This window comes from Rhea pennata, chromosome 4, assembly GCF_028389875.1.
Source record: "Rhea pennata isolate bPtePen1 chromosome 4, bPtePen1.pri, whole genome shotgun sequence".
NCBI lineage: Eukaryota > Metazoa > Chordata > Aves > Rheiformes > Rheidae > Rhea > Rhea pennata.
The window spans coordinates 27,402,179-27,417,967 of record NC_084666.1 but is presented as its reverse complement, the minus strand read 5'-3'; the positions used below and the strand labels follow the sequence as shown (position 1 = coordinate 27,417,967).

The following is a 15,789-nucleotide window of genomic DNA, read 5'->3' as shown; positions in this document are numbered from 1 at the left end:
CCTAGCTGCCATGTCAGATTTCAGTTTTAAAACTTAGTATACACTTAGGTACATATTCTTAGTTTTTAGTCCTTAGTTTTTGAGTGCCCCATACTGTTAAGCGACAGACATTATTTGGCCGAAGATGGCTGTCTCTTTTAAGCACATCTTGAATGGCACCCATCTGATTTGGAATCCAGAGTATGATAGAGCTGGTATTTTTTACATTTGTAAGTTTAATGCCAGTGAAAGGTGTTGGATTAATGGCCCTGGAGAGGGAGATCTTCTCTCTAGTGAACAGATGCAGTTTCAAAGTCAGCAGCATGAAAAATAAATCCTAGGCAATCAACTCCAGTTGTTGCCTGGAATGAATAAACCTGTAGTGGTGGAGAATATTTAGCATTTAGATGCAAGTATTGCTTAGAACAGCAGTTGTAGTAATATGGAGACATATTTACTGGCAAGTAGAAAATACTTTATATTTTCAGAGAAGGGAAATGTCAAAAGAAAGTGACTTTTTTTTAATTCATTGGTAATATGTATGGTAGTGGTTGCACTCCTCTGTCAAATCTAAAACAAACAAAATGGAGGGGTAAGGCATTGTAATACTAAATTGAAATGGATTTCTGTAACACATCCAATCCCCTTCTTATATGCAGAAAAGAAAAGGGAGTTCGGACATTTATCCTAGATGGGCCCAATTCAGTTGGTATAGGGGAACAGGGAGGAACAGTATGGCTGGAATTGCATCCTGTCATGAGAAACATATGTAATACACTGGCAGGTAGAGGCTGTAAGGTCACATTTCTCTTCCCTCACATCCTTTTTTTTCCTCCTCCGTGCCAAATGCAGTGATTCACTGTGTTCAAATTAAAGTCAGACTGATGACTGCTGGTAGTGTCTTACAAGATCATATTTATCCTTCTAGCATCTATACATTGCTACATTTGCTCTATGTTGAGCTATAGTTGTAGTAGTTCTTCACCTGTATATAAACGGTAGCCTTTCTTAAAGAAATTACAGAGAGACATCATGCAGTCTTTACATAGCCTGTTATATCGTTTAGGCTTTTCAGATTAATGCATGATTTTGGGGCAGAAGACTGTTTTCTTCTAATATTTTGACTGCCTCAGTTTGCAGGACAACATTCCACTTGCCATTTTTTAATAGAAATCTGAGTTCACTAGTGTTAAGAAATATATAATGCCGTTGGGAATCAGGCTCTAAACAAATTTCAGATCTGGTCAACTTACGGGTTTTGTGGAGTTTTAAGTTAATCTTTGCGAAATAAATGGATTTTGTTTTACAAGTTGAACTTATTCCTCTATGTGAATAATTTTTTAGTCTGCTGAGGTTCAACAGTTACAAAGAGGCAGGTTGTTTCCATTCAGTACTTTTTACCACAGGATATTTGCTCATACTGATTTTTTTTTAAGAAAACTGTTACGTGCAAGGTCACCTGTGTTGACTTAAGAATAGCAAGTATAAAAATACTAAAGATGCCTAAACTGACAAGTGTCATAGCCTGAATCTCCTGTCCCATTTTCTTTCGCTTCATTCAGGTTAAGTGAATTCTATTGCTAACCATCACTGAATATATAGAATGACGGAATAAATTGGTAACTGTCTGGCAATCTACTGATTGATTAGCATTTGGGAAACAAAGTGGCTTGCTGTACTTTTTAGAGAAATTGACAGCTGTCAATGTCAGTTGGTGACATATAAGATATATGTCTTATATAAGATATGTAAGAGATATAAGATATAAATTCATGATGTTTTAATAGAGACTAGAAAAGGTCAGCAGTTAAGTAAGGTTTCTGACTATGGCATTGGGACTTAAAAATTAGTTTATTCTAAAAGTTAGGACTTAAACAGAACAGTATCTTAGAAACTGTGTATATTTGCATAGGAATAAGGTCACCTTACCTTTGAGAAATAATCGCCTTACTGATGCATTTGAATAATTAAAATGATTTATCTGTAGCTTGGGACCTGTGCTAAAATTTGCATGTGAAAATTTTAAATGAAAGATAGGTGCGCCTTTTTCCTGGAGATGCTAAAAATAATTAAGCCATACATTGTGTGTTAGGAGTGAATAAATTCTTTACAAAATACATAGTCTACATATTTTCTTACAATACAGTCTGCTTCCTTTTCATTTTATGGGCTAATAGATCATAATTGCCACAGCTGATTCCAGAGTAAATGCAACAACTTTGATGCATGGAGGCTAAAAAACTAGTAATGGGTGAATTATGTTAGCTTAGGTGTCTGGATACTCTATGCAATTAGCAGGATGTTTCTGTACCTTGTTTTCCCTGCTGCACAAGCCTTTGGAAGCGTTTCAAGGAAGAGTAGGGCTGAGACTGAGTCTACTTAGCTTTGCACTGTCATCCTTTCTAGCACCCTCAGAGAGGGAGATTTTTTACAGATTGAGAAAAAATGGAAATTGCAAAGCCAGAAGAGGACTGAGTGGACCTAACTGCTAGTTTCTTCCCTTTCAAACAGTGGTTAAAAATACTTCCCTTGTAGAAGAAAAAAAAAGAAAAGAAAATGAGCTTGGTCTACCCTGCAGAAGCTAGGTCACAGATTACTAACAGTGGACGATCTAGCTTGGAGATAGTGACTCCTTCCTCTCGAGAATTGTTACAACAATCTTATGAATTTGTAGTTGAAGCTGAGATGTGCTGTTAGTAACATTTCTGCTGTCAAAGCTCCTTTGCTGTCATAATGGTGTGTGGGTTTGTTGATCTGTGCTAAGTATATCACTTTGCTTTGCTTTTCATTCTGGAGAGATTTTTAATAGAGTACCACAAAGGAAATGGTTTATTTTGTCTAAATGTGATTTACCCTGAGGTGGAGAAGACTGTTTTACCTAAGGTATGATGATTGTGTGTATGGTTGTGTGGTTCTGCTTGCTAAAAATGATGCAGAAAAATAATCTTCTCTTCCTTTCCTCTCATGTATTTTTTTTTTTTTAATTTTGGAGAATAATTTATGGCCTCCTACTGAGTCTTCATTAAGAACAAAAGTATTATAAAGTGTTTTAAATACCTACTACAGTGCAAGAAGAGTCTTCTTAGATCATCAAATCTTACTTTCTGGCACATCGTATGCAGTCATAATAATCTGGCCATTTCGAATCACTGCACTGTTCTAGAGAAAAATCCATGTTACCTGAATGAAAAGTAAACCCGGAAATACAATAAACTGTTTCACTGGGTTGTTAGTGGAAAAGCTACTGGCAAAACCCACCATTATTCTAATAAAAAAGGACAACTTGTGTGATACTTTCAGTGAAGATGGGTGCCAGACCTGTAGCCATTGCAATGAAGCCGGCCATAAAAGATGTATGCTAGGCCATTGTATCCAAGTTTTCTTAAGTGAAATGTCTATATGTCAGGATACTGCAAGAAGAAAGACATTATAAGAGATACTAGCATATTACTTGTTATTACTGTAGTGCTGCAAAGTATTGTGATTTCATTAAGGAATTGATAATAATTTTGTCTCTTACTTGTTTTGATAGCCCCCCCCCCCCCAAAAAAAAAAAAAAAAAAAAAAAAAAAAAAAAAACAAAACCATCCATCTCCTGTAAAAGAAATCTTCAGTTGGTTAAAAAGGGGAGGTTTAAACACTAAAATAGAATCAAAATACTCCAAAGGAAAATCTAGCTGAAATCCTTAACATGGTGCTAGCAGTTTGTCACCAAGCTAGATAAGCTTTTCTATTGTGTTTTACAAAAATACCAGAATAATTTTTGTTCTGTATTTTGTGAACATTCACTATCCAAGTAAAATTACTGATATTTTTTTTTCTTCTTCCCCTTACAGGAGTAACAACCGTGTTGACAATGACAACACTGAGCATCAGCGCTCGAAATTCACTTCCCAAAGTAGCATATGCAACAGCTATGGATTGGTTTATTGCTGTTTGTTATGCATTTGTATTCTCTGCATTAATTGAATTTGCAACTGTAAATTACTTCACAAAACGAGGATGGGCTTGGGATGGAAAAAGTGTAGTAAATGATAAGGTAAGTCCTAAGGAAATAACCCCTTTATTATAACAAAACAGCTGTACTAGGTTGTTTTATAAAGTTGGCTTTTACGGAAGAATACGTGTTACATTAAATCAAAATTAAAGACAGTGGCTAGTAAGAGGGAAAAAAAAGAAAGGTGATTAGAGGAGGCCTGAGAATACCATATAGAAATTTTGCAAGGAAGTACCTTTCTGTTAATTGTTATTAGTATTACCTTGAAACTTGAACCACATTGAAATGTAAATGATTTATATCTTTTGAAAAGTCCCTCATCAGAAATAGCTGCCCAAACCCTAAAGTCAGATTGTTCATCGATCCTTTTGTTTGAAGTGAGTAGAGTTGGAGTATAGGTAATATGAAAAAAAATTTATGGGAGATTTGTAAATAAATATATATTTGTATCATTTAGATTTCAACGTTATCAAGTTTTTATTTTTTTATTGTCTATATTATCTAGTATATGAGAGCAAGCTATATAATAATTTGTAAACTATGTTTTCTGGAATTTCATAAAATGTTGTGGAACTTGCATATGGGTTCATGAGCTAGCTGCCAGAAAGCTGTGAAAAATTTGAACTCCTACAAACTCTTGACTATTTTTCAAAAAGAGGCTCTTTTATTTTCTAGCAGTAGTTAATTTATTCTTTTCCATTGCATTATCATCTAATAAGAAGCTTAGTCTTGTGATGAGAGATTTGTGATAAAGTTTCTCAAAAAAGTGGAAAATGTTCCTAGTAGTTAGCAAGAAAGCCTAGCAGAGTGGCAAGATTATTATGTTGTACCTTGTGACCATGCTGTGTCGCAAGGTCCTAAACATCTCGCTATTTGAGTTACAAATGTAAAATGAATTTCTTTAAGTGACTGGCCCTTGTTGCTGCTTTGCCTGAATTTCTCTCAAGTAAAATCATAAATACATTCTTGCAACAATAAATAAAATAATAAAAATCTCAGCTCTGTACTTATTGCTTTTATTTATTTAATTTTATATATTTATTGTTAGCTCTGACCATGATATACTTTACATGCCTTTCTCTCAGATATGACCATTTCTCAATAAGCCTCAGTGTAGAGATCTCAGTAGTTGAGCCTGAGACAAGTTTGCCTGTGTTGTCCCAAGAACTTTTCTGCTTGGTTTTGTGTTCTAGCATTTTCTGAATCCTCTATTTTGGCAGGAAGAGATTTAAGAGAGTGTAACTTTATTTTCCAGAAACAGCAAGGATATTGCTATAATCCATGTTAAATGTGACTAATATCCTTGCTTTTAGAGATGCTTTAAAACTAAGCTACAAGGTGTTCTTCAAGTTTCATGTGTACTCCCATAAAACATCAGTGTGCTATTAAGCACCAATGTATTCTCATTTTACAGAGAATGAGATAATAATAAAGCATAGCAATGAAGGGTGTTATTCTGGGACATGTATGTGGCAAGACAGAGATCTGAAACTGATTTCACCTACAAGGTTAATTGTGATCTTTTTGTATTGGTTGAAGATTAGTCTGAAATTTTCCTTTTGTAACTTGGAACAAATTTCAAGAACTGTTACTGAAGGAGCATTCACAAAATCAAACTATGGATAGCCCCACTACTGGTAACCTAGTAAACAAGAATAAATTATGCTGTTGCTCTTACAGCAGCCTGCTTTGTGTAGTCACTTTTGAAAGAGTAGCTTACGTCCTTTTACTTCTGTCATACTGAGCTATACCTTTAAATGATTATTTAGCCTTCAACAGTTTAAGGCCACCTGAGAAATTTGAGTTGACTTTGAAAAAAACACTTTGTCATGCCTCAAAAGAATCTGAATTGACCAAACATTTTATTACTATTATTATTATCATTGTCATTGTCGTCGTCAACAGCAGCAACAAAGTCTATCTGTGAAGAGTGGAACAAGAGCTTAATTGCTATGTGAAGGATATGAAGTTAAAACTCAGAATTGTCATGCTATAAAAATAATTTCCAGAGATCCTGAATCTAGAGCAATAATTGCAGTAACAGATAGTGGATTTTATTTAAGAAGTATCCATTTGCCAATTTTTTGTATGTTTGGACTCTGAATTTATATAGCATTAAACCTGAAAAATCTTTAGATATTAGTGGGCAAAACTCCTGTTGAAGGCAACAGAAAGTTTTGTCTTGTTGAAAATTTCAAGATTTAGCCCATATATTTTCTGTCTGGAGCAAAAACATACCTTCCCTGTACTTCCCAAGTACTTGTTTTTTGTATTGGGAACTGTCTGACTTGTTTGACTTGTTTCTTGACCTCAGCAGATGTAAATCATTTCAATTTATCTAATTATTCAGAAAATTTAGCTAGTTCATATTGGCTGACTGCTTTATTATTATTTAATCCACTTGATTTGGAAAGAGAGTACAGAAAGATAGAATGTATATTAGTTTTTCTGATAGCCAAGAATCAGAAAACAACTGGATGCACATATTCCATTTAGAAACTATTAATAATGGCATTCAAAAGATTTGAAATTCCTGACAGAATTTCTTACTTTTTTGATGAACAAAATGAACTGGTGATACTCCTAGGTTTGTGTCAAGCTTTATAACTCATCATTTTAATAACACAGAATAAATGATAAAGGTGACTTCCTGTCTTGAATGACTTACTATATTATGTAATTTTATGTTATCCCATCAGAATTCCCACTAGAATGAGAATTCTAGTAATGGAAAAGGAATTCTGCTGACAAAGAAAACTCAAATTTGTGTGTTTCCCCCCCCAAAATAAGATACAATATTATTTGCTGCCTGAATAATAATGGTAGATATGAAGCAAAGTTTATTTAACCAGTGGTTTCTCAGCACTTTCAATGCATAAGGCACAATACATAAAAAGGCAAAATGTTCAGATAATGGTAAAGGAAAATGAGAGAAAATGAGTACCTTATTTATACTCCTCTGTGGCTTCCAGAAGGGCATGAACTATCCAGAGCTTCAAGATCCATCCACTCACTCTAGAAATAGATCTTGAATCGTTTACTACAAGATTATCAGCATATCAGGAGGCTTTTCTGACTGGCACATTGCCACTGCATTGTAATAATGTAGAAAACCCTTATGAACATCTGATCATCCTTTAGCTGTTCCTTTAAATTAACCTAACAGTGTTGTTGCATGATCTTAGAAGTGGCAGCAGTTTAACAGCTAGATAGTGTTCCTTCCTGGGGGAAGTGACTCTACAGCAAAATTCAAGTGTCCCAGTATGAGCAACATATGGATTGTATATCTTCTGAAATTCTGAAATTCCTTTTTTTTTTGATAATGAAATAGATGATATAGTCCTTGGGAATCTACACTTGGAAACAAGCGCATTTGTTAGGGGATCTAGTTCTATCCTTGAAGAGCTAGCACATTGCCCTTCTCTTTAGTATTAGACCTTCTCTGCTGTTCTTGAACCATTCTTAATGTCTATTGAAAATATTAGCAGATATTCTGAAAACCTGTAAAATACACATGGTTAACTAAAATAAGACATTATTCAAGTATTTAAAAATTGTTTTAGGAACAAAATTATTTGTTTCGTTTTAGGATTTGTATATCATTGAAATGTCTAATTCTCTGTTTTCTTCAGACTTCGCTAATAAATAAAAGCTAAACCTTTAACATATTGATAGCTTGTCTTACTATGTTTAGTTCATCTTTATTATACAGCTCTCATTAATGAGATTATAGACACTTTTTAAAACTCAGGTGTCTGAAAGGGAGGAATTACAAATTACCTAGGATGTTCCTCTCTGGATTTGATTTGACAATCTTTTATTATTTTTGCCAGATACATCTGTGCATGTGATATCAGGCTTATTCTTTGCCAAGTTAAGCGAAATATATTTGCCCAGTGACAGTCATCTGTGTTTGTGTTATACGGAAATTCCATCTAATTCTGTTAGCACAGCAGTTGCCTCATAGAAAAGCAGGTACAGGGATTAGGTACATTTCTGATCATCCCTCTTTCACACTCCAGTCATTAGTGAACAGTGCTGAAAGTCATTAATAAACAGTGCTGAATATCCACCCTTTTGTCTCTGTTCCCAGATTTTTTTCTTTTTTTTTTTTTAATTTTTTTGAAACTAACCCTGAAGAAGCCATTTGAGGCAGCACCTTTGACTATGAGGTTTTTAGCATTTTAGATGGCCCTGATAGATAGCAAATTGCAACTAGTTAGAACAAGTGTTAGAAAATGGGTAGATGCCTCCCAGTGGAAATAAAAAATAGTAATGCATCTGCATGGGAAGTGTCACAAGAATTCCCTCACTTGGGCCACTTCTATTAGATTAAAAAACAAATCAAAACAATACAACAGTTGGTGACTTAAATGAGTCAGAAGTTACCATTTCTTCATCTGTTTCATCTTGTTGATGCATTGCTTCAGAAGACATTTGCTTGCCTGTTTCCAAATTATATATGGGCTGCCTTCCTTCCAGAGAAACTCCTTCCAGTCTGTCACACAGATTAATAGTAGTTTCTTTGTTTGGAATTGCTGCAGAACTCTGATTTGTAACAATTATAACATTTATAACATCAGTCTCGTTGCAGAGCTAGTGTGTGTATCTATGTATCTGTCTGAAAACACACACAGAGCTGTGCATACCTGTGTCTGTCTATACCCACACCTGCTCCATTGGGCTGCAGATGGCTGAACCTACCCATTTAAAAACATACAGGATCCTGTAGAATCACAGAATTGTTGAGGTTGGAAGGGACCTCTCGAGACTGTCTAGTTCAATCACCCATATTCCAAGCCAGGTCAGCTATAGCAGGTTGCTCAGGGCTATGTCCAGTCAGATTTTGAATATTTCCAAGAATGGAGACTCCGCAACCTGTCTGGGCAACCTCACAGTAAAAAAGTTTTTTTCTTATGTTTAAGTGGAGTATTCTGTATTTCAGTTTGTGCCCATTGCCTCTTTCAGCGGATACCAGTGAGGAGAGTCTTGTTCTGTCTCTTTTACTGCCCCCATCAGGTATTTATACATGCTGATAAGATCCCACCCTGAAACTTCTCTTCTGCAGGCTGAACAGTCCCAGCTCTCTCAGCTTCCTCTCATATGTCAGATGCTCCAGTCCCTTAATCATCTTCCTGACCCTTCACTGACTTGTTCCTGTATGTCCATGTCTCTGTTTTACTGGGGAGCCCAGAACTGGACCCAGCACTCCAGATGCAGCCTCACCAAGGCTGACTAGAGGGGAAGGATCACCTCTCTGACCCACTGGCAATGCCCTTCCTAATGCGGCCCAGGTTGCCGTTGTCCAGCTTTGCTGCGAAGGCGCACTGCTGCCTCGTTTGTTGTCTGCCAGCACCTTCTCTGCAAAGCTGCTTTCCAGTCTGTTAGCTCCCAGCCTGTACTGGTGCATGGAGTTATTCTTCCCCAGATGCAGGACATTCCCCTTTGTTGAACTTCTTGTAATTCCTGACAGCTCAGCCCAGCCCTGTCATGTTTAGGCTCTAATACCTATTTTCATCACCATTATGCATTTTTATTAAAGAATAATTTCTAGAAAAATAAACGGTTATTCTGGGACTAATTCCCAGCTCACTGCTGCAACTACCAGGCTGGAGTCATCCTCTCTCTTGATTACGATCTCTTTCCAATGACAGAAAGTAAATCTCTTAGATCAGATGTCTGAGAAATATCATCCATGTCTTAGAATTAAATACATAAGATTTTATGTACAAAGTTCTTAGCAGTTCTACATATAAAATTTATGAAAAAATACATTTAATATATGAAATACATAATCCTGCATTTTTTGGATTGTGTACCAATTTCAATAAGTGGGTGGGAAGTCCTTCACTTTCTCTTCTCCTGCAATATCTCCTTTTGTTCCCTCCAAGAACAGTTGCTACTTTTGAGGTTAGAGGGCAGTTTTGAGAGATCTAGTTTGAACCCTGTCAGGCTGAAGCAGTCATATAGATCTTGGGTCTTATACTTCCTTGTTGTTCTTGTTTAGGCCAGCTATGTGTATTTTTCAGATCTTTCTGAATCTGTCAGTACATCCGAGATGGTGGGTTTAAAACTACCAGACCTGTAGCTGGAAAGTGATGAGGCATACATGTGTGTCTGCTTATCTGTTTGTCTGTCTACGTTTGCCTTCGTGTTCATATTTCAGATTAACAGCTTAAAGCAAAAGTTTATCAGACTCAATGGTTTTGTTTACTTTGTGTGTAGTCAAAGGAACGTTAAACCAAAAAACTGAATGAGTTTTAAAAAATGTACTTGTTTGGTATTATTATTGTTTTAAATGCCAAAGAAAAAACTTCCTGTTTTTATTTAAACATTTCCCTTTACTATCTGAAAACTAAGTAATGATCACTAGGCTAACGTGCATGAAAAAAGTCAAATGGAAAAGATGGTAGTGTTTTCAAAATCAGGTGCTACACTTCAGGAAATGAAGAAGTAAGCCAGAGTGGAAGGGAACAAAGTAGGAATGGTAGTTAAACGTTTTAGCTATATTATTTTGTCTCAACCTAGAGGAATTGTGAGAAAGAGCAGTCCTCACTGGTTAAAAACTACTGCTCTCTTAGTCCACATCTTATACAAATAGTTGTGTTTTGGCAGCTAGCCAGCCAATCTACCTGCCTGCCTGCTCTGACTCCAGATTAGTATCTTTGTAGATGAGTAATGGAAACAGTAGTTAGAAAGGGCAGGAAAAAAATAGTTTAGTCTTCTGCTTTCCCTATTTTTTGATATTGTGAGATCTTATGCCTTATTAGCACATATAAATTACTTAATGCATGTATAAGTTTCAAGATGTATATATGCATACATATATGCATATATGTGTGTATATTTTTTGTATTTATTTATTTATAGACACACATTTCTCCACAATCACTTTAAAAATCTGGACTCTTACAGCGTTTCCATTATTTATTGATGGTATATTGCATATGACATAATAGCAATGCTAGATTTATGTGGGAAAGATGGCTTGATTTTCATTTTATTATAATGCCAGCCAGTCTTTTTATCCAATCCATCCATGCACAACTTCTAGCCTCTTAACAGAGAGTATATTAAAAATCTTGCAATTCTGTTATGAAGACCAAGATACAAAGCAGTTAAAGACTGACTCTTTTCCAGTTATCCTTGTAATCACAGTAACAGACCCTTCCTCACCTAACTTCTGTAGGACTTTTGATAGTGTAAAAGAGTCCACATTTTTAGAACATTATTATGTTACTCCTAGCTTCATTTTGGATAGCCTGAAAGTGCCTGTCTTTATATTTGAATTTAGCAGTATACAATTCCTGGTATTTATTTTAACATACTAACTTTTTTTTCCTACATTTGAAATGATATGTTATTAAGTCTGATCTGGCAAATATACCATGCAATAAGTATTTAATTTCATGCTGTCTTCCAATAGAAAAAAGAAAAAGCATCTGTCATTAAGAAAAACAATGCCTATGCAGTTGCTGTTGCCAACTATGCTCCAAATATTACCAAGGACTCAGTACTACCAACCATCTCCAAGAGTGCTACAACTGCAGAACCCAACAAGGCAAAACCAGAAGCGAAGCCACAAGAAGCAAAGAAGACATTCAACAGTGTTAGCAAAATTGACAGAATGTCTAGAATAGTGTTTCCAGTCTTATTTGGTACTTTTAACTTAGTGTATTGGGCTACATATTTAAACAGGGAACCTGTCTTACTTGGCTTTGCCCCATCAACCTAAAATCTGAATTGCACTGAGGACTTAAAGCATCATTCTAATCAGATAGGTTGTTTGCTATGTACAGTACGACTAATAACTGCTAATCTGTGAACCATTATGTACAGTGTGTATATAGATGTCTTACCTGTGTATCTCCAAAGGAGGGACACAGTGTTAATTCATGGGATCTGTAAACAGATAGCACCCATGGCAAATATAGCCAGCTCTTTAAACGCTATACCCAGGGGAGTTCTGTTAAACTATGATTGAGATATACAGAATTATATCTTCTCCATTCAATGAGATGAAAATATGATCCTACATAATTATTTAGGAATAATATTTTTTTAATTTAAAGTTAAAATATTTTTCTATAAAGTAACTAATTCTACTTTAAGGAAAGAAACTATCATTTAAAAAAATAATTTTTTAAGAAAAGTGTAATTGTTTCATACAATAGCAGTACCCATGTACATAACAGAGTACGGAGGTTGTACAGTTCTATTGTTCACAACCATTCTGGATACTAGATAGGCTCAGGAAGTATTAGAGGCTACTGTATGGCAAAAGCCACTAGTTTCTTCTGTCCTGTTTGAAGTTGTTAATAAACTATTCCAATTGGTTTTAGGGAAAAGCAAGTATTAATCAAATTTCTATTAACAGTCAACTTCCAATAGTGAAACTCTTTTATTCTTTTCACTGTTTGCTTTATTTGGTGTTGCTGAGCCAGGTTCTTTGGTTCAGCAAAGTTGGAATTTTCTGCTTTTTAATTTTTTCTTAATTAGATTATTGTCAGGTTCATAAAGACACTCAGAAATTTTTCAGGGTTAAATACATCAGTAGTATAATACACTCTTTTTCCTTGCTTCATGTTATCCTAATACCTGCCATTAAAAGGCTTACCTATATTTGTCCCAGAAAGCATTGTTTTCAAAGGAAACAAGAATTCATAATTTCAGTTCAGGAAGTTGTCCATATAAATAAAATTTATTGCTGCTTTTGTAAATTGCAACTTTACATTTCGCTGACATAACTTTACAATAACTTTGTATACTAGAAATGATTTTGCTAAGATTTGAATGTTATTTTTTTAATAAAAGTTAATGCATCATCAGTAGGTATCAAGTATTTCATATACATAAAAATAAAATTGGAACTGCCATTTGCAATTTTATATGAACATTTAATACTGATCAGTAAAATTATTTTTCATCTGAGCCTTTGCAAATATTCTTTATGCCCCTAAAGGCCTGGTAAATCATGACATAAATAATAATTGTGTACTGTGTCTAGATTTTAGTATACTTGGCCAATCAAAAATATTTTGATTCACTTATACATTAGCAGTTATTAGTTGACCTTTAAAAAAAAGATGCACCTTTATGATGATGTCTTCTAGTAGAGACATATGTAGTCGTATAGTGTCATTTATTGCAGTTTTGTACAGTACTTGAGTATAGTGCATAAAATAGGTATGTTCAGAGTTTAAAAAAGTTGTACAAATATTTCTAAAATCAAATAAAAGTATCTTAAGACATGGAAATGTGCTAAAAAGAAAAAGAAACACTGCTTTTATTTGTTGTTTTATTTTCTTGTATTTTCTTTGCTTTTAATGTGATTCTATTTTGTACTTTGATGGTATAGATGCCAAGGTCACAAATGCATTTTATGAACAGAATTAATAGTTAAGGCAGACTTGACATCAGTAAAATAAAGATATTACATAACTTGCAAATGAAAGATATCTTGGCAAGGTGTGTATCCCTTGAAGTTCCTCTGATTAAACCATCACATTAAACCTTTCTCATCAACAGAATTTAAAAATGAGCACTTTACTCAGAACATTAAAATAAAAATACGATTATTTTCATATATATTTATATATAAATGTAGATCTTCCATGTAATATGGAGATGTGTGCAATAGTGTGATTAATTGCATAAGGTTGGAAGGCAAGCAATAAAAAGAGGTTTTTCATGGTATAATTATACATTTTAAAAATGTTTTGTTTGTAAATTATGAATGATCCCTTCAGTGTCACACAGTCCAGGTATGAATAAATATATAAATATGTACATATGTGCAAATAATTGTAAATATTAGAACTGTAGAAAAATCCCTTCACTTTTAAATCTGTTTTTGGCAAAGGGCTCTGACTGTATAGTTTAGTGGTGGCCCATGCTTATCAGTTCTTGGACTTGAGTAGCTTGATTCTGTTTTCTGTAGCGTAGGTCTCCTCCCTGTAACCTAGTGGGAGTTCCTACCTTCTGTTCACATCAGCAAGATTTAAGGACTCTGTGAACCTCACTGAACTGAGGTTTGAAAGGCAGAGATTTGCATTTCACCCTTCGCTACATCCCAGATACTCTGAACACCTCCCAGTGTTTAAACAATATTGTGTATTACTCCATGCATGACATTGTATAGTCAGAACTCTCCCCACTGGGAATATGAGTGCGCTTAGGAGAGTTTTGGATTACCTAACAGGGAAGGATTTTGTATCCTTATGCAAAAATAGGGACCCGTCAGAAGGTTTCTAATAGTTCAAGTCTGTCGTCTTCTCCATCAAGTCCTGTTTTTGTCTGAAAGGTAACATCTCTGTCATCTACAGCTGCATGCAAATAGTGCATCTTCAGTTTGCGCAAGAAGCCTAATGCTGTCTCACACTAGTCAGCCTTGCTGCTAGTACTTCTGTTGGGTGCAATTATTTTTTTCATTCAGTGACCAATTTCTCAAGGCTCTCAAGGCTTGTCTTATATTTAGTGTCAGTCAGGCAAAATAAACTGCTGTTTAGTACATGTTAAAGATGCATTCAACACACAGTATAAAAAAATAGATATACCTTATAAATTCACTCGGTATAAATTAATATATTTTCAATATCCACATGCAGTTCTTGTTGGCCTCAGCAAGATTTTTTAGTGCATTTGTAATAGAAGAGTTTCACCTTTACATTTAGTTCGGCTGGTCAGTATTGAAAGCAGACTCCTTCTGTGAGAGTAAGGCATCTTTATTGTTTTACTGCTGAAACATTTATAACAAGGAAATAACTACACATAAATCTGGTAAATTTGTAAGACAGAAGGATAAGTAAACTAGAATGTATCAACATTTAGAGTGAACATAGCATTGTGCAAGGAATTCTGAACTGCCAAAGTTAAGCCTTCTTTCCATTTAGCAGGATATTATCCATGACTGGGATTGTAGAGCTGGTCTCATAAATGTGTGTGTTGAACACTTAAAAGTTTCTTAAGACTTTTTGATCTTAAATACATAAAAGTGTGGAAAGGGAGAGCATGAGTGAGGAAGCGCAAGCCATTTCAGTATCAAAGACTTGCATGTGGAATCTACCTGTGAAATTTTGGTTGACATGCCAATCTAATTTATTTCTCTCATTCTGAGTCAGAGTGTCATATCATATTTTATGTGACTTAGGAAAACAATACAATAAATACTGTGATATCACACTGTGGTAAACTTTGACTGGAATTATAATTCCAAACAAGGCTTTTAAAATTGGTTTCCAAAGTAGTATAGTCTCATGTAATTCTGGATGCATATGGTCAGTAATTTAATAGGAATTTATAAGTCAGCATAAAGAATATAGAGGTCAGCTAGGTTTATCAGTCATGATAGTGTTCATTGTTGGAGTCTTCTTAACAGATTGGTATTAAAACAGTGACTTCCAAAATTCTTGATCACATTATAGATAATGGAATTATACTTCATCTTCCACATCTGGGTAAATCAACTGGTACCTGCTGCATTATTGAGCACCTTAAAATTATAGTCTTGTAGATCATTCAAAATGATTTGAATACTTATTCAAAATGGGCATTTCTGCTCTCCAGGAGATAGTTGGGCTCTGAGTAATGCTGATCAGACAACAACTATCCGGTTTAAGGAATTAGCCTGGAACCTATACAGAAAATATAGCAGCAGCCTGTGAGGGAATAGAAGTAGAGGAATGGAGTAAAAACATTGGGACAGGTGGCTGTTGTCAGATACATGCTTGGCTTGGGAGACTACTCATATCACTGGAAGTTATGCTAAGTTTAGGAACTAGTCTGCCTATTTAGTCACTGGAGAGAGAGAGCAT

The 15,789-nt window shown here is 35.0% G+C and overlaps 1 protein-coding gene across 1 annotated transcript in view; it reads left to right on the top strand.

Moving 5' to 3' along the window:
* GABRA2 (gamma-aminobutyric acid type A receptor subunit alpha2) overlaps nt 1-11,711 on the top strand; it is a 61,821-nt gene extending 50,110 nt beyond the window's left edge. Inside the window, exons 8-9 of the mRNA XM_062574611.1 lie at nt 3,816-4,018; nt 11,403-11,711. Of these exons, the coding sequence (XP_062430595.1) occupies nt 3,816-4,018; nt 11,403-11,711 (512 nt within the window). The remainder of the gene's footprint in view (nt 1-3,815; nt 4,019-11,402) is intronic.
* Nucleotides 11,712-15,789: the final 4,078 nt, after the last annotated feature.